Consider the following 21,990-nt stretch of genomic DNA (forward strand, 5'->3'; position numbering starts at 1 on the left):
GTAGTAGATATAGTTTTGCTCGTTAATGACGTCATATTGTCGGCCATGTTCTTAACAGCGACATTATTACACGTTAAGATCTAATGTCACTCTTTTACGGCTCATCTAGCAAACCAAATCAAGCGACGCAATGTCAGCAACTTGATGCACGAGAACTTCCTAGAAGGTCACTCATCTCAGTACTGCTCTCACGACTTTACTAGCTTGACTCACGAGAACTTCATAGGAGGTGACTCATCCATGTACTACTCTCACTCATGTATGTTTAATCTAATATCCTCTCAAGAAATATAAAAATATGCTTATTGGGATAATTGAATCCATGACCTATCTTTGATACCAATTGTTAGGATCGAGCATTTATCACTAGGCCAAAAGCTATAGCTGTTGGCCAAGATGCAACTTTATTTCCTAATACTCGTGGCAGCGTAAAGTGCAACTACTTGGGTGCTAACGGGTCAGGTTGTTAGGACCATGAGTCTGAGGAGATGTGTGTCTATCAGCTGGTGTCGTCTCATATCTTTTAGATATCAGTTTTACTTTTTCCATGTTTTTGGCCCTGTTCCCAGTAAAATAGTATTATCTGTTAAAATAGAGTGCCACTCTTTTACGGCTCACTTAGCCAACCAGATCAAGCAACACAACATCAGCAGCTTAACGCACGAGAACTTCTCAAAATGTCACTCATCCTAGTATTACTCTCATTCATAGAGACTTAACCCAACATTCACCCCAAGAAATATAAAAAAATATGCTTCTTAGGAAAATTGAACTCACGACCTATCTCTGATACCAGTTTTTCGGATCAAACGATTATCATTAGGCCAAAAGATATAGCTATTAGCCAAGACACAACTTTATTTTCTTATACTCGTGGCAGCGGAGAGTGCACCTACTTGGATGCTAATAAGTCAGGCTGTTTGAACTACGAATCCGGGGAGATGTGTGTCTATCAGCTGTTGTTGTCTCATATATTTTAAAGATCAGTTTTATCTTTTTCCTATTGTCGGCCGTAATATCAAACGTTAAGATCTGACGTCACTCTTTTATGGTTCATTTAGCCAACCAGATCAAGCGACATAATATCAGCAGTTTGACGTACGAGAACTTCTCAGGAGGTCACTCATCTCAGTACTACTCTCACTCATGCACACTTCTCATTATTTTCAAGTAGTTGTCGATTTCACTTAACTTCCATAAAATCATGGTTTTTAATTTTTTTTTCAGATTATTAATATTATAGTCATACTCATACCACTAATATAAATATAGATATTATAAGATATGCTTACTTGAACATGCACATAGTCACATAGATGCCAATAGCACACATCTACTAAATTATTTTAACAATGGCACTGTCTCTTGCTAAAATCCTCGTCGGGATGCCAGGGGTTTCAATCGAACCATGACAAAAACCCCTCTCCTTGCTAATAAATAATTAATCTATATACCAACAAAAAGTGGAGTAGTGCATGTTCCAATTAATTCTATTTGTAGCAGGCAACTTGAGAATCTGCATCTCCTACACTACATATTCATAATAACAACGAGAATTAAATTACACTGTAATGCTTTAAAGATTTATGGATTTCTTGAACTCCTCCAAGTGAGGAAAACAGGTACAAAGGGAGCAATAGGTTGCAAATGTATACATCTAACTAAAAAGTGTTGGCCAAATATATATGCTGTCAAGTTTGAATGAGGAAAACGAGATTACAATGAATTCCTCTCGAGCCAAGGGAATCACAGAGTTTCATCGCAAAAATCGATCAAGGTTTCTTTGGGGTAAATTTCACTGAGACTTTTGCGATAAGCGTGTTGGAGATTTAATATAATAAATCTATAAAGCATGTGATTAAATCCATATATCACATACGTCAAGAATTCATGTCGAATTATCAGAAATATAAATAACAGTAAACGCGTACCAGAATTTATTGATTGATCTAGCGTCGGAGTTACGGATCTTCAAATGTAACAGAGAATCGACCACCTTATTCTTGCCTTAGATGGAGAAGGAGAGATATATAGAATATGTGTACCGTATATATTCTGTGTTTTTCTCTGTGTCTTGGGGACCATAACTTTATATAACCTTAGCAATCTCGACTCATCATAGAAGACCTAATTGGTCTAGGTTTCTACACATAAGGTGGTTCATACTAATTTATTTAATACTTTGGAAACCAATAATTAATTAGATCATTTTATTGGATCCTTTATTAGATATTGTGTTCATGTACAGTTAACTAAATTATGTGGGCCCACAAAATAATTTCAACAATCTCCCACTAGCTCAGTTCACTTGCAACCCGTAGACTAGAGTAGAATTAGTGGGCAAGGTATTCAACAATCTTAGTCTGTTTGCATGTAAGACAAAGAACTACAAAAGTACACAAAATGCCTAAAGAAAAAATATTTAAAAAATTTGAAAAATAAATAATATTTGTTACCTGTTGTGAGAACCCGAATTTCCAGCCGCAGCTAGCAATATTCAATAGTAATGCGAAATTCCAGCAGAACCTAACAATTTCAACAACAAATAACATTTCAGAAGCTGATATTTTCCAGCAGATAGAATCCAGCAGCAGAAGTGTTCAGTAGCTCGAGATTCCAGCAGCAACTACTGATTCTGTTTATGACTTGTAACTGAAGTATTTAACATGGAATAAAAGCTGTTAATGTCACATCATGACATATTATGGTCATTAATTGGGAGGCTAACAGTCAGAATTTTGCCTATAAACACCCTCAAGTCTCTGAATTTATTGTTACACAAGTCTTGAGTTATCACTTGAAATTTGAGCTAAGAGAGTGTATTTTCGAGCTGTAAAATCTAGTAACAAAAGCAAGCAGATTTCAGACTTCAACTGAAACTTCTAGCAAATTACTGTAAGTGGGCTTACGTATAAATATCTTGAAATCAGTTTGATAATTCCTGTTTTGAAGCAAAGTATATATATTTATGATATTTGATTTTTTAAGTACTGAAACCTAGTGAATTAATAGTAGGAATATATATTCTGAAACACTTCTGATTCTTGATTTCTGATTTCTGGCCTCACCCCTTAGATGAGAGAACATATAGAGGACTGATATCAGTTTAGCCATGAAATTCACGAATGTGCTCAGTGCTTGCTTGTTAAATTTTAAGTTTTGATTTCTGTTCTGAAGCCTATTATTCCTGAATACTTATTCATGTTCTGAAAGTAAGAGTTTCTGTATATTATTTTGTATTACTGTTTCTGTTAAAAATGGTTTTGAAAACTGGGAGTTATTCACGCCCCCGCTTACTGAGTGACGATCATATCACTCACCCACCAAACCCATCTCATATAAGAACGAAGAAGAAAGGTTAGAAGAAGAAGAGCAGAATCAGTTCTGGGGCTGGTGAAGAAGACTGTTATTTTTCCGTTCTAAATTATGTTTTCCGCTTTATCTGTTAAGATATTGATATGTCTGGTTTTACATTTCCGCTATAAAACATTAGTTATTCAAGTTTGTATCAGACAATGAATTATCCAATATTATGAATAAAAATACTGATTTCTGAATTTTGTACTTCTGAGGCTTGTTGTTTTCGAATGTAAATTTGAGAGCAACGTCGGTGTCGAGCAACCCTGTCCCTGGGGCGTGACACCTGTAAACACTATCTTCGAATTTCAAAGATTCAAAGTTGAGAGGGAAACAGTCAATTAAAAATTCAAAGATGAACACAACATTAAGAAATTGAGTAGTGAGTGTCACATCATCAATATTCACATAAGTGTATACGATGGATATGCAGCATATCAATACTATATATACATATTTTTATTTGGGCTGAACAAGTGAACCAAATAGGGGTACCTAACTAATTATACAGTGTGCCAGACTGGGCTTGCATACATGCCAAATGTTAACATGTTAAAACAAATTCCACTTTCAAATTATGTTCTTAAAGGTGTCTTCAAGTATAAAATGCAAACTTTCATTTGGATAGAACTAAATGATAGGATTGATTTATTTTGGTAAAATTTTAAAAATATTTAAAAATATTGATTCGATTTGGCTTGGTTATTTTATTACTTTTTTGAACGAAATTAATGAATCAGATCCATTATAGAATTATTTTTTCGGGTTTTCGAATTAAATTTTCGAGCAATAAATATATGAAATCACAAAACTATTTTGTTACATTAATCTGGTTTTTAATTTATGATTCAATCTCTTATGTTTTTTTTTCATAATTCAATTAAATAATATCCTTTCCAAATATAGAAATTTTCTTAGGGCAAAAACTTGTATGAGATGGTCTCATGGGTCGTATTTTGTGAGACAGATCTCTTATTTGAGTCATCCATGAAAAAATATTATTTTTTATGCTAAGAGTATTAATTTTTATTATGAATATCTGTAGAGTTGATCTGTCTCACGGATAAAAATTTGTGAGATCGTCTCATAAGAGACCTACTCGTTCCTTTGGAAAACAATAACAATAAATGATCAAGTCTATTAGTCAACTGCGTGAAAATCTTAACGGTTATTTGACTTTGGTCAAAATTACTCTCAGAATTCTTCGATGTATATGGACCATTGGTCCGATCCGTCACTCACCGTCGATTTCTAGATCTGGTGTTGGGGATCAACGGTTTCGATCCACCGTAAAACTTTCTCCATGTGAAGAAATGGAAATATCTGCTCACACCCTGTCACTGAGCTATCATATCTATCATTTAACTCTGCAGCTCTCGAATCCATTATTATGTTAAAACAGCTGAATTTTCTGTAGTTTCCGGCAATGGCGAGTTTTCGAGGTTTCCGGTTGGCTCTTACTGCGTGTGTTGTGTGTGTTTTGGCGGTGGAGGCGAAGTACATGGTTTACAATACTTCTGGAGGTGTTGTTCCTGGAAAGCTGAATGTTCATTTGGTCCCTCACTCGCACGATGATGTAGGCTGGTTGAAGACAATTGATCAGTATTACGTTGGGTCCAATAATTCTATTCAGGTACTACGGCGTTTTTTTAATTTGTTTTTCCATGTTAAATTGTGTTTCTAGCTTGTTGAATGATGGATAAGTCCGGGACGAAGCGGTGTAATATGCTATTAGTCCATGTTTCATGTTGTTCGATGTTGACTCTCAGATGACTTATAGTGGACTGGGGTTTTGATTAGATTTTTCTGTTATGGATTTGATTGTTTGGTGTGCAAATGCTGTATGTGTAGGTAGCGTGTGTGCAGAATGTGCTGGATTCGTTGATTCCAGCATTGTTGGCTGATAAAAACCGGAAATTTATCTTTGCTGAGCAGGTGAGATAAATCATATTTGATTGCGTTCATTTATATATTTAGTTTTCAGTTTGTGTCAATAATTTCGATTTTGTATTAGGCTTTTTTCCAGCGGTGGTGGAGAGACCAAAGTGAAGCAATGAAAAATACAGTCAAAATGCTTGTCAACTCGGGTCAACTTGAATTCATGTACTAACGTAGTTCTCATGAGATTTACAAGCTAGCAATTTATTCAGTTGTTGCTGTGAATGTGAAAAATAATATTTCAGTCACTGCTCTTCTTTTGACTAGTGTATGGTAGGTTTGGTCGGGTCCCCTCTCTTGTAATCTTTATTTTTCTTTACTAATAAAATCGGCCTTAATTTTTTTTAAAAAAAAATTTGTTGGTAGGTGATGGTGTTTTTCTTCTTTGTTCAGAAATAATTTTGTCTATGCAGAAATGGTGGCATGTGCATGCATGATGAGGCAACCACACATTACATTGATATGATAGATCAAACAACACTGGGACACCGATTTCTCAAAGAAGATTTCAATGTCACACCAAGAATCGGTTGGCAGATCGACCCCTTTGGACATTCTGCTGTTCAAGCATACCTTTTGGGGGCAGAGGTAGCATTATGAGTCTGTACGCGTAGATTATGGTCGTGATCCTGCCTCCTCATTCATGTCCAAGTCTTTTTCTTAATCCATCCACCAATATGCTGAATGATATTTATGTAGTATCAGGGATATTAAGAACAATGTCTTCCTATGTCATAGACTTCTTTTAACTGAAAATCATGACGCTCTTTGGTATAGGTTGGGTTTGACTCTCTTTTCTTTGCTCGAATTGACTATCAAGATAGAGCCAAAAGGAGTTCTGACAAGACCCTCGAGGTTATCTGGCAGGGTTCCAAAAGTCGTGGTTCATCCTCTCAGGTTATCTTATAGACTCAATTTTTTACGCCGTACTTGTTTTTTTCTATGAGGTCATACTTGTGATTGCTTTAGTGTTTGTTTTGATGCTCATAACTAGTTGTCATCTCTTTAAGCTTTTTATCAACGAAAGTTGAGTGCTTCACTTCACATTGTCATTCTGAATTATTCAGATATTTACCGGTGCATTTTACGCGGGGAATTATGAGCCACCAACTGGTTTTTACTTTGAAATCGATTCTGATTCCCCTGTTGTCCAGGTATTTCTTTAGAAAAATAAAAATGTCTGAATCTTGACATTTAGCTGTGAAGATTGTGACAAAGTCTATGCTTTATGACCAAAGGATGACATGGATCTNGCGTTCATTTATATATTTAGTTTTCAGTTTGTGTCAATAATTTCGATTTTGTATTAGGCTTTTTTCCAGCGGTGGTGGAGAGACCAAAGTGAAGCAATGAAAAATACAGTCAAAATGCTTGTCAACTCGGGTCAACTTGAATTCATGTACTAACGTAGTTCTCATGAGATTTACAAGCTAGCAATTTATTCAGTTGTTGCTGTGAATGTGAAAAATAATATTTCAGTCACTGCTCTTCTTTTGACTAGTGTATGGTAGGTTTGGTCGGGTCCCCTCTCTTGTAATCTTTATTTTTCTTTACTAATAAAATCGGCCTTAATTTTTTTTAAAAAAAAATTTGTTGGTAGGTGATGGTGTTTTTCTTCTTTGTTCAGAAATAATTTTGTCTATGCAGAAATGGTGGCATGTGCATGCATGATGAGGCAACCACACATTACATTGATATGATAGATCAAACAACACTGGGACACCGATTTCTCAAAGAAGATTTCAATGTCACACCAAGAATCGGTTGGCAGATCGACCCCTTTGGACATTCTGCTGTTCAAGCATACCTTTTGGGGGCAGAGGTAGCATTATGAGTCTGTACGCGTAGATTATGGTCGTGATCCTGCCTCCTCATTCATGTCCAAGTCTTTTTCTTAATCCATCCACCAATATGCTGAATGATATTTATGTAGTATCAGGGATATTAAGAACAATGTCTTCCTATGTCATAGACTTCTTTTAACTGAAAATCATGACGCTCTTTGGTATAGGTTGGGTTTGACTCTCTTTTCTTTGCTCGAATTGACTATCAAGATAGAGCCAAAAGGAGTTCTGACAAGACCCTCGAGGTTATCTGGCAGGGTTCCAAAAGTCGTGGTTCATCCTCTCAGGTTATCTTATAGACTCAATTTTTTACGCCGTACTTGTTTTTTTCTATGAGGTCATACTTGTGATTGCTTTAGTGTTTGTTTTGATGCTCATAACTAGTTGTCATCTCTTTAAGCTTTTTATCAACGAAAGTTGAGTGCTTCACTTCACATTGTCATTCTGAATTATTCAGATATTTACCGGTGCATTTTACGCGGGGAATTATGAGCCACCAACTGGTTTTTACTTTGAAATCGATTCTGATTCCCCTGTTGTCCAGGTATTTCTTTAGAAAAATAAAAATGTCTGAATCTTGACATTTAGCTGTGAAGATTGTGACAAAGTCTATGCTTTATGACCAAAGGATGACATGGATCTTTTTGATTACAATGTTCAAGAGCGTGTCGATGCTTTTGTAGCTGCTGCCATCTCACAGGTAATTAATTACTGGCAAATTTATTTTTAAAGTTTCTTGTTTGCCATCTATTTGTCTTTCTTATTTTTCTGCCTTTTCGTTTTTCATATTGATCTAAAATAGTTACTCTGTTCACCATGACAGGCCAATGTTACACGTTCAAATCATATAATGTGGACTATGGGAACAGACTTCAAGTATCAATATTCGCATACGTGGTTTCGGAATATGGATAAACTCATACATTATGTAAATCAAGTCAGTATTTTCTGAATGTACAAGTCACATTTTTGGCATTGTCGAATGATTCTTAAGAGAGGCTTAATTATTTGAAATATTTTGTTGAGAATCATTTTACTTTTAAATTTGCACAAAAACTTCTTGTTGAAAACAACATTTGCATTATAAATATTGTAATGTCTCGATCCTGTTCCTATTCATAAAATAAAGATTTTCAACCTGATTGCAGGATGGCAGAGTCAATGCACTTTATTCAACTCCATCTATATACACTGATGCAAAATATGACTTACATGAGTCGTGGCCTCTTAAAACTGAAGACTACTTCCCGTTGGTTCAAGTTTTTAATTTTTCCTAAATATATTCAAAAAATGCACATTATTCTGCTAAAGTTATTGGGTGATAATTGAATCACAATGTGTATCAGATATGCGGATCGAGAAAATTCTTATTGGACAGGATATTTTACAAGTAGACCCGCCTTAAAAGGCTATGTCAGAATGATGAGCGGCTACTATTTGGTAGGTCATGAAACCCTTTAAATATTTCTGATCATTAATGTAACTCTCTGATGCAAATGCTTTCAATCCAAAATCTCACTGCTCTCCTGTCTTAATTAGGCAGCAAGACAGTTAGAGCTTTTCAAAGGAAGAAATGAATCAGGACCAACAACTGACTCATTGGCCGATGCATTGGCAATTGTACAACATCATGATGCAGTTACTGGTACTGAGAAGCAACATGTGGCTCATGACTATGCCAAACGGCTTTCAATTGGTTACAAGGAGGTACAATATTTTCCAAACATTTTTTCTTTGCCACCATATGGTAATAAATTAACATCTTGAGTTTTATTACTGCAGTCCGAGGAAGTTGTGGCAACTGCACTTGGTTGTTTGACACAAGCATCAACTTCAGAATGCAAGAGTCTTGTTACAGACTTCAAGCAGGCAAATGCCCCTGAACTTTCGGTTCTCTTGTATTTGTGCTTATCTTTTCTTTGAAAACAAAATATTATCTTGAGCAGTTGTTTGGTTTCTTCAACAACTTGTTTTGAACATGTGTTCAATCAAATTGAATTATCATATTCTCTCTCACCTAGATGTTTTAACTGCTATTTCTAAATACCGGGAGAGCGATCTTCTATTTATATTTTGATGTTAATTAGATGCATCAAAGATTTAATGCGTTCTTTTCTCACCAGTGCCCCCTTCTGAACATAAGCTATTGTCCGCCAACAGAAGTTGACCTCTCTCTTGGGAAAAAATTAGTAAGTAACAATTTTTTTATCGAAAAAAGTATATAAATAATAGATAAATCGTTCCCTTGCTTTCCATAGGTGGTACTTGTCTACAATCCTATGGGGTGGAAGAGAACGGAGATCGTGAGAATTCCTGTGAGCATTTTTCATTTGATCATTTTTATTTAGTTTTTGCTTTGATAGTGATGTCAAATTATCAGGTTTTCTTTGTCTATTCTTCTCGGTACATCAGGCTTTGTCCTGGTCTGTGATTTAATAGGAAAAAAGACTGGTTTTAATACATGAATTGACATAATTGTTCAACTAAATCGAGAATAAAAAATCAAGAAATTTAGTTAGCAAATAATTAAATTATGTTATTTTATGCTTTTGATGCAGGTAGTCAATGAGAATGTCAATGTTAGAGATGCTGCAGGACAATTGATTTTGTCACAGCTTATCCCTATAGTTAATGCTTCAATAGCCAACACAAAATCCTATGCCAGTGCATACTTGGGCAAATCTTCAAATGTCAATCCCAAGTATTGGCTCGCATTTACAGCGGTAGTTCCACCTTTGGGTTTTAGTAGTTATATGATCTCAAGTGATAAACTGGGAGGTTGTTAGACTGATCTTATTTGAAAGTAGTAATTGTGTTGTGCTTTCGTACTCGATGTTTTTTAACATTTTGTCACTTGTTAACTCATGCAGCATCTGTTTTGTCAAAACAATTGTTATACACTTTTGAATGGAGTCAAACCAGTCCTATAGAAATAGGTTCAGGCAGCTTGAAGCTTGTGCACTCTGGTATTAATGGAAAGCTGATGCAATATATTAATAGCAGGAGTTTGGTATGTCCTCAGAAATTAACTCATCTTTTTGCCTATTTTAGCTGCGCCTTTTTTTCTGTCATATGCTATAGTAGTCTTATCATCAGCAACTTGCTCTGTGAACTTCCGATTTGGTGCTGCAAAGTGGTGAACATACATAATAGCATTTATATTCTGTAATGAAGGTAAACATTTCTGTTGAGCAATCATACGGTTATTTCACTGGATATGACAGGAGTGTTGATTTTCAGGTAACATCCCCATGTCGTTTAGATTTATCTCCCAAATTGTTGCTGGTGGACTTTATTCAATAATTTCATTTACTTTTTGAAGGCTTCAGGGGCTTATGTTTTCCGGCCAAATGGCTCATTTCCAGAGCTGTCTGAAGAGAAGGTATGTACATTCCTTTCTAAATTAAGACTCCGGTTTGAGTAACAATTGCATGATCAAAAAAAGTAAGCTAATTAATATATGTTTCAGGTTCCACTTACAGTTTTTCGAGGACCGCTCTTTGACGAAGTTCATCAGATGATTAATTCCTGGATATATCAGGTTTGCTGTAGATTCAGTAATTTATACATCAGATGACATTTATTTTTTATTTCATTTGAACTTCTATTTCAAAAACATATATAATGTTCTGAGGGTACTCAATGCCTTGATGAACGTATTTAATGAAAAAATTGATGCTCTTTTTACGAGCAGTGATTTTGAAATTAGCTACTATAGCAATCCTAACTCAGTTTCTCGTGACAGTTTCAATAATCTATGAGGAAAACAGTTGGAAATTAGGATCTGCACATTGAAAAAAATCTCGAATTGCTAAAAAGTGCCCATGAAAAAAAATGATCTATGTACTCCTGGTGTTTTCAAATCTTGAGCACTTACATCTTTTGTATGTAGATGTTTTTAGGGTTACGTGTGCTCAAATTTTGAAAATATGGAGAGTTGATAGATCATTTTTTTCATGAAGAGTTTTCACCAACTTCGGGATTTCACTGGTGTAATGTGTGCAATTATCCAATGAAAAAACTAGAGATTTGCAAGTAAGATGTTAGTTTATTGTGATTTTTTTATTTGTTATCTGAACTTGTAATATGTCTGCGCATAGATTACCAGAGTGTACAAGGAAAAGGAACATGCTGAGTTTGAGTTTGTGGTAATTCAGTCCTCTTCTTTTTCTCTTTATTTTTTGAAAGTTATCCATCGTTATTCATCGGAAACCTACCTAATTATTCTTTTTTTATAGGTTGGTCCCATTCCCACTGATGATGGTTTTGGTAAGGAGATTGTTACTCGCATAAAATCCAAAATAGGAAACAACAAAATTTTTTATACAGACTCTAATGGGCGTGATTTTCTTGAAAGGGTATGTTCCATCAACTAATCTGTCAGTCACTGATTTTTCTTTTCAAAAACTAATATACTGTTCAGAATATATTTCATTATTATTACGTGGAAAATGAATGGTTTTCGTTGACTCTGACATTATCAAGGCATTGATAGATTACTATTTGCTGTTTTTTGTTTAGATTCGAGACCACAGAACTGATTGGGACCTTCAAGTGAACCAACCTATTGCAGGAAACTACTATCCAGTATGTTTAGTCTAAAATAACCCTTTCTACAGTTTTCCTTTTGATTTTCATTCGGCGAAAATTTTATGTGAAGGAATTATGCTATCATGTTCTAGCTGCCAACAACATACTAGATGGTTATCAGCACAACGTTTTGTCACCACTTTCAAATGTGTTTCTTCTATTCTAAAGACATATATCATATATGCATATAGCGATACTCCAAGGGCATCTAACCTGAATTTTATCACAAAATGAAATTTACTCAGTATATAGTATTTAGCCCGCATTCAATTAAAAAAATCCATTATTTTACTGTACACATTACAATAAAACTACAAGTAGATAGTTATTAGCTTCTGGGAGTTCCAATTGGCAGCACAATTTCCATCTGTGGTCCACACTTTGATGCACGATTGATTTATATTTTGGGGTTTGTTGCTTCCATTGAACACTGAAGATTTATTTATTTTTAGGTTGAGTTACTTCCTTTCTGTCTTCACTCACCTCTAACTTCTAACTAGGTTCTGAACACGGAAGAATAGTTGAAATATTTTTAACCTATCTAGGTCCACTTAGTGCTTGGACTATAACATTGATCCTATTAGAGAAGTCAAGGAAACAAAATGTCAAGAAGTTAATGAGATATTGTAACATCTGCCGACCAATTATCTTATTTTGCTTCATTTATCACATTTGGCATTCTTTCAGATCAATCTTGGAGCTTACATCAAAGACGAGACCTCAGAGCTATCAGTTTTGGTGGATAGATCAGTAGGAGGATCAAGTATTGCTGATGGTGAATTGGAGATAATGCTCCACAGGTTCTGCTCATTTTATCAGACTCCCGTTTCGTATTATGTTGATTGTCACAGGAATGAATCTAGTTGTTACTCTTACTTTTATGCTTAACTTTACTATTGTAACTTGAGGTCTTGTTTTATAGGAGATTGCTATATGACGATAGCAGAGGTGTCGATGAGGCTCTAAATGAAACAGTCTGTGTCAAAGAGAAGTGCTTGGGTTTAACTGTAAGCATACTCTGTCACGATGTTGGAAAAAGCTGAAGCATCTTGTAGAATTTTGTTGTAAATATTAACTAGCTACTATGAAGTTTAACTAATTATTGTATATCATTTGTATAGATTTAAGGTATTAGTTTTCTGTTTCATTTCAATCGAGTGTACCCACAAAACCAGATCAAATTCTAAACTTCTTGCAGATCCAAGGAAAGTACTACGTCAGGATTGATCCACTTGGAGAGGGGTCAAAGTGGCGTCGATCGTTTGGACAGGAGATATATTCACCTTTCATTTTAGCTTTCTCCGAGCAGGTAACCTGGGAATCATGCTATTCTTTTTGCTGTTGAGTCAATATTTAATACTCAATATTTCCTTTAATATCTGCAGGATGACGAGTGGACGAATTTCCCAACACCTACCTTTTCAGCAATGGATCCTTCTTACAGCCTTCCTAATAATGTTGCTATAATAACTCTCCAGGTAATTCTTCACACAAATATGATGACCACAGATTCTTTAAATTGTGTATATATTTCGGGCCCCCGAGATGGGCGGTGGGGCATGACAAACAAGAAGTACTATGTAATATTTTACCGCTGTTGAACTCTTCTGGTGCTCAGGAGCTTGAAAATGGAAATGTTCTCTTTCGGTTGGCGCACTTGTACGAGGTTGTCATTCTAAATCATTCAAGAATCTGTCATTTTCTCAACTCGCCTATAGAAAATATTCTCTGTTTTCATCTCATTTTTTTCTTCCTTATTTTGATTATCTTGTCATAGGTTGGAGAAGACAAGGACTTTTCGGTGATGGCAACCGTGGACTTGAAGGGAGTTTTTGCTAAAAGGAAGGTGAGACAAACTATATGAACTTAACATGCGTCAGTTATTGTAATCATTCCCATACAAATGTTTAGCAGTTTGTTTTGACTAATATGATCTTATCAGATAAACAAAGTCAAGGAAATGAGTCTCTCAGCCAATCAAGAAAGAGAAGAAATGGAGAAAAAGAGGTTATCTTGGAAAGTGGAAGGCTCGAATACAAACCAAGGCACGGTACCGAGAGGGGGTCCTGTAGATCCTGTGAAGTTGGTGGTAGAACTTAGCCCAATGGAAATTCGAACATTCATAATTGAACTCAACTGAAATCTATCTGAAAATTGAGAGATAAGGTAAGTTGCTGAAGTGTTTGGCACATTCTGAGCTCATGAATCCTTTTGATTACTACCGGGTTTTATTCTAACTGAGCTCATATTTAAGGAAACGCTCTCAGTTCCTGATCACCAAGGTGGTTCAATAAGAAGGCTTGGATAATGGATCGCCCGTTCGAGTATCTAAATGTGAATATTTAAGGCTGTTACTACTATTGCTGCTGCTGCGCGTCGGCATAATATGGGGTCTTTTTTTCATTAATGTAGCTTGTTGGAATTATTTTGTGGGCTCACATAATTTAATTAATTGTACATCGACAAGCTATCTAATAAAAGACACAATAAAGTGATCTAATTAATTATAAGTTTCCAAAATATTAAATAAATTGGTATGATCCACCTTATGTGTATAAACCCAGACCAATTAGGTCTTCTATGATGGGTTGAAGATTGCTAAGGTTATATAAGGTTATGGTCCCCAAGACACAGAGAATATAACACAGAATACATACGGCGCACGTATTCTAGAACTCTCTCCTTCTCCCATCAAAGGCAAGAATAAGGTGGTCGATTCTCTGTTGCCTTGGAAGATCCATAACTTTGACGCTAGATCAATCAATAGATTCTGGTACGTGTTTACTATTATTCATATTTTCTGATAATTCGACATGAATTCCTGACTTGTTGTGATATATGGATTTAATCACATGATTTATAGATTTATTTTATTAAATCTCCAACAAGTGGTATCAGAGCCACGCTCATGTTGAATTATGAGATTTTTTTTTGAAACGTCTGCCTTTCTTTTTCTCAAAATGTGCTAGAAATTTTTTTTTTTTTTTAAATCTCACATAGCATTCGGCCTAACCATAAAATTTCATAAAATATTTTTGACATCATTTTAAAATAAACATCCAACTAACATTTTTCTAAATCTAAAAATAACATTTTAAAAGTATAGCCCATATTGTAACCTCTCAAAAACCACTCGTGATCATGATAAAAGTCATAAAATCTTTTAAAATAAATCATAACATATATGCGGAAACTAGCGTCGGTCCTCGGGTCATGTGCACCTTCAGTCCAGTCGGATCAACCATCAAGACCTCCATTAGCATTATCATGATAACCTGCATCCATCACACCTAGTGAGTCTAAAGACTCAACCCACCATAATCTTTATAACAAATAATACATATAAAATCACATGCAACAGTGAAAAATACTTGTACTTAAAATATCGTTTTCATGAAGATGCATAAACTTAAAACATTAACATTTTCGTAAACCTTTTTATGATGCATGGACTTTAAATAAAAACATTTTCATAATGATGCATCAACTTTAAACATAAACATTTTCATGACATGAATAACATAAACCTTAACCTTTTACTTTTTCCTCAACATAACATAACATGAAACATTTTTCATGATCATAAACATTTTTCCTTTTTCCTTTGTTGAATTCATATCGTTAATTGTGACTTTCCTGACATGACATGACATGATCGATGGATCCATCTACATATAACCACAGTACTGGGCGGCGGGGACATCAGCGACGCTCTCACCAGTCAACTGAGCCTTGGCCTAACATGATCGAATAGAAATACGATCGTCGGGGCTCCCTCTGGGGCCTTCTCCCATAAATGGGCTGGAGCTCTGGGGCCTTCTCCCCTCACGATATTCCTTTTCTTCCTCAAACCTCATAACCTCATATTCGCAATAATGGAAACACGATCGTCGGGCCCCCACTGGGACCATCACCCTCACGACATCGCCATTATTAACGAATTAGTCACAATCACTTCACTTCCTTCAACATTTTACAATTTTCATCACTTATAAAAATCATCCACAACATATCATTTTTATTTTTGAAACCAATCATGCAACATGTCTTTTAAATGTCAACCTTAAATCATAAAAATCCTATAGACATTTAAAAATCATAATTTAATCATGAACATTTCATAAACATTTAAAAATAATCATTTTAACCTCAAAACATTTAAAATAACATTTTGATATATTAAATCATAACCATATAAAATTCCCTAAACATTTAAAATATCATTTTAACTTATAAAAACTCATAAACGTTTAAAATATCATTTTAACATTTAAAATTCCATAAGCATCCATAACTATAGAAAATAATCATATTAGCACATAAAACAGCATTCAGGGCACTGCCATGACGTTTACTAATTTTTAGGTGTGAAAAGACCGTTTTACCCCTAGACGTAAAATTTCACGTTTTTGATATTTTCTTAATTTCGTTAACTCTAACATGTCCCAAATAATTATTTAAGCCTACATTAATTTTCTCATATTTTTATTTAGCCTAAAACGAGGACTTTTAAATTAATCTTTAAATGTGACGTATTAATGCGTTTAAATCCCGAATTAACCTAAACCTTAATATAAAATTCTCAAATTAAAAACTTAGACTTATAATAATTATTTAAGCTTAAACGTAATTTTTCATAATTTTATAAAGCTTCAAACTAGACTTTTCGATTAACTCGTTAATTAGCGTTTCGTACGGCGATTAAATCCCGAAAAATTCCCAAAACTCATTATTTTGATCCCAAATTTTTAACATAACATTTTTAGAATTTATTCTACACTTCCAAGTCATGAGCCACCCACGTGGACCCTTGGATCAATTTTTCTTTCTTAAATTTTCGTTTTTGACACCTTATCGAACGCACCGAGCCATCTTCTAATCTACCCGAGCCACGCCCGAGCCACCTTGAACCAAAACCTAGCCAACCAATCTAGGGACCCTACTGTGCAAGCCCAGCCCAAAACCCGGCCTGGCCCGCTCAAAAACCCACCTGGAACCTGACCCAAATTCTGTAAGTGCACAGCGTGAGCCTCCTCGCGACATCGAGGACCCCTAGCCAACCTAGGACCACCCCAGCCGAGCCACCACCGAGCCCAGCCGACCCTAACCAACCCTGGACCATGCCCAGACCCAGCCCATACCAGCCCAGGCCACTAGACTCGCGCACGAACCAACTGAAATCCACCAGCTGCTGCGCGCTACCTTCCTCTTGTTCCTAAGGTTTCGGCCCTCATCTCCCTCGAGCCACCACGAGCCCTGGCTGCACCAGGCCCCATCCTAGCCCTGACCCATCGTCCCTAGTCCCTACTGGACTACCTAGCCAGCGCCCGCCCTAAACCGTGAGCCCCTCTTCTTCCTGAACTCCTGCGCGCGTGAATTGCTTGGGAAGAGTCCTAGCTTTCGTGGACTCTTCCCCAGCCTGAACCACGAGTCCTAGCCATTCTAGGACTCTTCCTAGGACCTAGCCACGTCCCAACCGAACCCTCCTCAAGACCTGGTCGAACCCCTAAGCACCATGCAAAGTCACCGTGCAACTTGAACCACAAGAGCACATAAAACTCCAAGAGAAACTCACGATTGTTCTTTATTCTTTTCCTACGGTTTCCAGTGTATATAATGCCCTTCAATAATTATCATGATTTGGCTATAGACCAATCCATATTATTACCCTATCGATGGCAGCCCCTTAACACATGTTTAGCATAATTTTTGGATCAAAATTCATGAATTTATTACATGTATGTGCAATATTCCGAAAATAATCATAAGAAATTCATGCTTTTCATGCACATGATATTTAAAACGATAATACGATGTGATAGATGAGAAAAGGATATGTATGGCATGCCTTTGCGTAATTTACGCACGAATTTACGTTGACGATTGCGAAGAACGATGACACGAACCCTTGGCTGAATTTTCCTTTGAAATTTTGCAACTTTCTCGTGAATTTAGAGGTGTGCCGTGTGATGTTTTGAGAAAGAGTTTTCAGATTTTTAAAGAGGTGAGGCGTGAAGTTGTGTGTCAAAATATGGGGTGGATTGCACTTTAAATATCAATTAAAGTACTAATGATAACTTAAGCCCACTAACAAGATTAATTAGGCCTATTAAGCCCATTAGTACTTAATAAAATATTAAAAATAATTTTGCTTAAATAAGTTTGTGAATTTATTAGCCGGGTTGTCAAAAAGTTCGTATTTTTGTTGAAAAACCAACACTGATAAAATTTACGTCCCGGCGTATTAAATCACCTCAAAACCCTTTATTTTCAAAAAATACTAAAATGCATCAACCATATTTTAAATAATTAAAAATAATTCTTTAATAAAAACATTTTCTATTTTTCTCAGCCCTCGGTCTCCGTTCCTCGATCGCAACTCAAATATCTTTTAAAAATACATTTTAATGCAATCATGTAGAAAAATATATTTTAAACATGCAAGTAAGCACAGCAAAATTAATTCATGCAATTAAAATATTTAATTAAAATACACGAGAATTTACTAATTGCATGCATGTGGTTTACGTGGACCTTTAAATTTTCGGGGTGTTACATTTTTATTGATGGATCGAAACAGAAAATTACGTTTTATTCCCAGATCTGATACAATTTTCTAGTCTATAAGTTTTTTGGATTCAGATATGATTTTTCTTAAAATTTTCTAAATTTGGATCTGAATAAATTCATGCTCTTCGGATATAGTATTTTCGATTTTTACACCCAAAATTCAGATTTATTTTCGAATTTTTAAAATAAAAAAATCGAAAATCCCCAAAAAATTGAATACTCAAACCGTAGCCTTGAAATTGATCACCATATGGAATCCAAATCCGGAAATTGAAGGCTCAGGTCGATTCAAAACGTCGGGACGACCACCACCACACCTCTGTATGCCGGAAATCGTAGGATAAATGCTCGGAAATCGCAATATGGTTGCGTGATTTCCGTCCAATTTTTTGGATTTCGATCGTTTTTGAACTAGTAGGTGGTCCCGTATGATATGGAAGTAGTCAGCCGTGGTAATGCGACGCCTGGGTGATTGTAGCCGCAGACTGGTATCGCCGGAGGAGGTGGCGGCGCCGTTTTTGGGGTTAAGGTTAGAGTTTCGAATTTTTTTTGGTTAATTTAAGGCCTTGTTTGGTTGTCCAAATTTTGAAATCCAGAATTTTGACCTTTTATTATTTTATGACTTCTGTAATTCTGATTTGTAAATATTAAATTCGACCATTTCAAAATTTAATTGCATGAAATAAAATTAATATAGAATTATTCATTATTTTATCTTCTTTTTTATTTTGATAAAATATTTGTGGATGAATAATTATAAGGTGCAAATTTTTATTTCTTGCATATTTAGTCTTATGCTTTATTTGGCCCAATTAAGGTAAATTAAATTTTCTTGTGGAAATTTTAAGTTAAATTGATATCTTGTATCTCAAATTTGGTGCTAAATTTAAACTTCATGTTTATAAAGTGATTTTGAGATATGTAGATATTGTTAAAGTTCAAAATAAATTGTGTTTCAATTGGCCAAATTCCCAACACAATAGATGATTTTAAAGTGCATCTAGATCTATGCGGAAAATAATCGGCCCAAAGGAAGATTATTTTCTGGCCAAATTTTAGATTCAATATATCTTCTTCAAGTGCATTTATATATATGCGAAAAATAGCCGGCCCAAAAAAAGACTATTTTTTGGCCAGATTGCAGAATTAAAAAAAAAAGTGTTTATATCTATGCAGAAAATAATCGGTCCAAAAGAAGGTTATTTTTTGGCCAAATTATAATCACACAATTATATGGTCTTAAAGTGTGTCAAAACTATGCAGAAATTAATCGGCCCAAAGGAAGATTATTTCTTGCCAGATTGTAGATACATTATATGATATTAAATTGTGTTAAATTTATGCAGAAAATGATCGACCCAAAGGAAGGTCATTTTCTGGCCAAATTTTAGCACAATATGTGGTACTAAATATGTGATAATTTTGGATTTATCCATGCATGCAATTTTCGATCCAAAGAAAGGCATATTGTTGGCCGGATTTATTATCAATATTTAATAACCATGATATTTCAGAATACCACTTACAAATTATTATTTTTGTTCAAAGACTAAATATCAATGTTGTGCTAGGTATTTTTATGGGCCCACCACCAGTATGCTTATATTTTATGATTTATTTAATTTAAATATATGCATGGACTATAATTTATTGTGAGTTTTTTTTTTTTTCTATTTTGTTATAGCATCTTCTATATCTGTCAATCTGAACAACATTCCAGTACTTAATGGCTCAAACTTCAAGAAATGAAAAGAGCATGTTATGATAGTGCTCGGTTGCATGGATTTGGACTATGCGTTAAGGGAAGATTGCCCCGCACTTTTGACCAGTTCAGGAACTTCTGATCAAAAGGGTTCTTTGGAAAATTGGGAGCGATCAAATCGCATGAGTCTGATGATTATGAAACATTCCATTCCAGATACTATTAGGGGTGCAATTCCTGAAGAAAATGATGACAAAAAGTTCCTTACTCAAATAGCAGATCGTTTCACTGTAAATGAAAAGGTCGAGACAAGTACTATTCTGACTAAATTTGTCTCAATGTGGTACAAAGATAAAGGGAACATAAGGGAGTACATAATGGAAATGTCAAATCTTGTGACTCGACTAAAAGCATTCAAGTTGGAATTGTCGGAAAACATAGTCGTGCATTTAGTCTTGATTTCTCTGCCTGCGCAATTTAATCAATTCAAAATAAGTTATAATACCCAGAAAGAAAAGTGGACTTTGAATGAGCTTATTGCGAAGTGCGTTCAGGATGAGGAGATATTGAAACAAGATATGATTGAAAGTGCTCACTTGGCATCTAACTATCAAGGTAATTGCATCAATAAGAAAAGAAAATAGAGCAATAAGGAAGGAAACTCTGGGACTTAACAGCATATGGAGCAACAGAAATAAGATAAAGTGATCATTTGTTTCTTTTGCAAAAGGACTGATGGGCATGTGAAGAAGGATTGTCCCAAATAAGCCAATTGACATGCAAAGAAAGGGTTGCCTAAGGAGCCGGTTTCCAACTGATGGTGAAAAATACATCTTATAGAAAATGACAATAAAATTGTTGGTGTTTTTTTAAAGCTTCATTTAAGAACTGAGATTTTTATTTTCTGGTATTTGAATTTGAAAAAACACTTCTGTTGCACTGTATTTTTTAGACGAAATTTGATTTTAGGTTCATGTTTGGACAAATCAAGTTTTTGCCTTTATCCTTGTGGTAATGAAACTTTTCAATTTTTCGAAATTCAAATATGTTTGTTATGAGTTCCTTGATTGATAAGCTTGATAAATTGAACATCAATATTTTAAATCACATTGACATTATGCATGCATGAAATTTTGAAATTAAATGCAAATTAATTTCGTATGTTGACTTTAGTGGAAGTGAGTAAATTGTAAAGTCAACATTGAGAAGAATATATTGATGTTTATGTCCACATATGTGGTGATATAAATTTTATCAGGTGGTAATCTCGTACGGTTTTATGGGGAACATTGTTTAGATATTGTGAATATCATTGGAATGTTGAGTAGATATTTAAGAAACCCGACATTAGATTATTAATCGGGTTATGTGGTACATAAAGTGAACTAAGGATTTTATGCTCACACATCGAAAATCTGACATTTGGAAATAGTTGGATATTTGTACTCCGAATAAAATTGCGGAATTTTATCACCGGTAATGATAATTGGTCTAAGAAACCATTGAGGATCAATTGTGATAATAAAGCCGCTATATTATATTTAAATAACAACTGAAAGTTGTCAAAGTCAAAAGATATTGACATGAAGTTTCTAGTTGGAAGGAAATAATTCAGAGTGGTTGTGTATCAATTGAGCATGTTATTGCAAACTCTATATTGCGGATGCGTTTGTCATGGGTTGGCCACCCAAGATTTTTGGGCATGTGACACACATTGGTGTTGTCCATATAGTGAATATGCATGTACAGTGGGAGTTTGTATTCAGTTTGCATTGACTCATTTGACATGATTTGATTTTCTGTACAGACTAAGGTTTATTTGAATTACTCTGAAATAAAGTAATGACTTTCATTGCGGTTTAGCATTTGGTTGAAAGTCTGTTATTGGACTCTTTGAATCATTAGGAGGACCAGTTGGAAATGCAGGTTTTATTCTGGGATCACATTTATGTATTTCCATACTACACATTCATACTTGATCTATGTTAT

General features: G+C 35.0%; 3 protein-coding genes across 5 annotated transcripts; all 3 read left to right on the forward strand.

Moving 5' to 3' along the window:
• Positions 1-4,685: 4,685 nt before the first annotated feature.
• LOC140977457 (probable alpha-mannosidase At5g13980) lies at positions 4,686-6,605 on the forward strand. Its single transcript, XM_073442199.1, has 7 exons — positions 4,686-4,990; positions 5,209-5,292; positions 5,372-5,460; positions 5,709-5,883; positions 6,073-6,192; positions 6,363-6,449; positions 6,534-6,605. The coding sequence occupies exons 1-7, from the start codon at positions 4,784-4,786 to the stop codon at positions 6,603-6,605; spliced, it is 834 nt and encodes a 277-aa protein (XP_073298300.1). The 5' UTR covers positions 4,686-4,783.
• Positions 6,583-14,138, forward strand: LOC140976427 (probable alpha-mannosidase At5g13980). Of its 3 annotated transcripts, none has more exons than XM_073440568.1 (28): positions 6,583-6,694; positions 6,943-7,149; positions 7,307-7,426; positions 7,597-7,683; positions 7,768-7,839; positions 7,963-8,076; positions 8,288-8,388; positions 8,486-8,579; positions 8,679-8,846; positions 8,922-9,008; positions 9,263-9,328; positions 9,398-9,454; positions 9,698-9,917; positions 10,010-10,149; positions 10,314-10,379; positions 10,462-10,521; positions 10,609-10,680; positions 11,240-11,287; positions 11,378-11,497; positions 11,661-11,726; positions 12,417-12,529; positions 12,652-12,736; positions 12,928-13,038; positions 13,115-13,207; positions 13,348-13,395; positions 13,507-13,575; positions 13,672-13,895; positions 13,984-14,138. In XM_073440568.1, exons 2-27 carry the CDS (start codon positions 7,147-7,149, stop codon positions 13,867-13,869), a joined length of 2,478 nt encoding a protein of 825 aa, XP_073296669.1. In that variant the 5' UTR covers positions 6,583-6,694; positions 6,943-7,146; the 3' UTR covers positions 13,870-13,895; positions 13,984-14,138. The 3 variants fall into 3 exon arrangements, with proteins under 3 accessions (XP_073296669.1, XP_073296667.1, XP_073296668.1); XM_073440566.1 differs by having other exon boundaries at positions 6,943-7,117; XM_073440567.1 differs by having other exon boundaries at positions 6,943-7,117; positions 13,997-14,138.
• Positions 14,139-20,078: 5,940 nt separating this feature from the next.
• On the forward strand, positions 20,079-20,748 carry LOC140977458 (uncharacterized). The gene is made up of 2 exons (XM_073442200.1): positions 20,079-20,616; positions 20,732-20,748. Exons 1-2 carry the CDS (start codon positions 20,079-20,081, stop codon positions 20,746-20,748), a joined length of 555 nt encoding a protein of 184 aa, XP_073298301.1.
• The last annotated feature ends 1,242 nt before the right edge of the window (positions 20,749-21,990 follow it).

The sequence above is a fragment of the Primulina huaijiensis genome, chromosome 5, assembly GCF_012295235.1.
Source record: "Primulina huaijiensis isolate GDHJ02 chromosome 5, ASM1229523v2, whole genome shotgun sequence".
NCBI lineage: Eukaryota > Viridiplantae > Streptophyta > Magnoliopsida > Lamiales > Gesneriaceae > Primulina > Primulina huaijiensis.

What these genes read in the sequence shown, in the direction of transcription:
- LOC140977458 (XM_073442200.1), top strand. Translation starts at nt 20,079, where the DNA reads ATGGATTTGGACTATGCGTTAAGGGAAGATTGCCCCGCACTTTTGACC.
- LOC140976427 (XM_073440566.1), top strand. Translation starts at nt 6,645, where the DNA reads ATGAAAAATACAGTCAAAATGCTTGTCAACTCGGGTCAACTTGAATTC. An exon ending in CTCAAGTGATAAACTGGGAG is followed by an intron (nt 9,918 to 10,009) that starts GTTGTTAGACTG and finishes TAACTCATGCAG; the next exon opens with CATCTGTTTTGTCAAAACAA. An exon ending in GAGTTTTTGCTAAAAGGAAG is followed by an intron (nt 13,576 to 13,671) that starts GTGAGACAAACT and finishes TGATCTTATCAG; the next exon opens with ATAAACAAAGTCAAGGAAAT.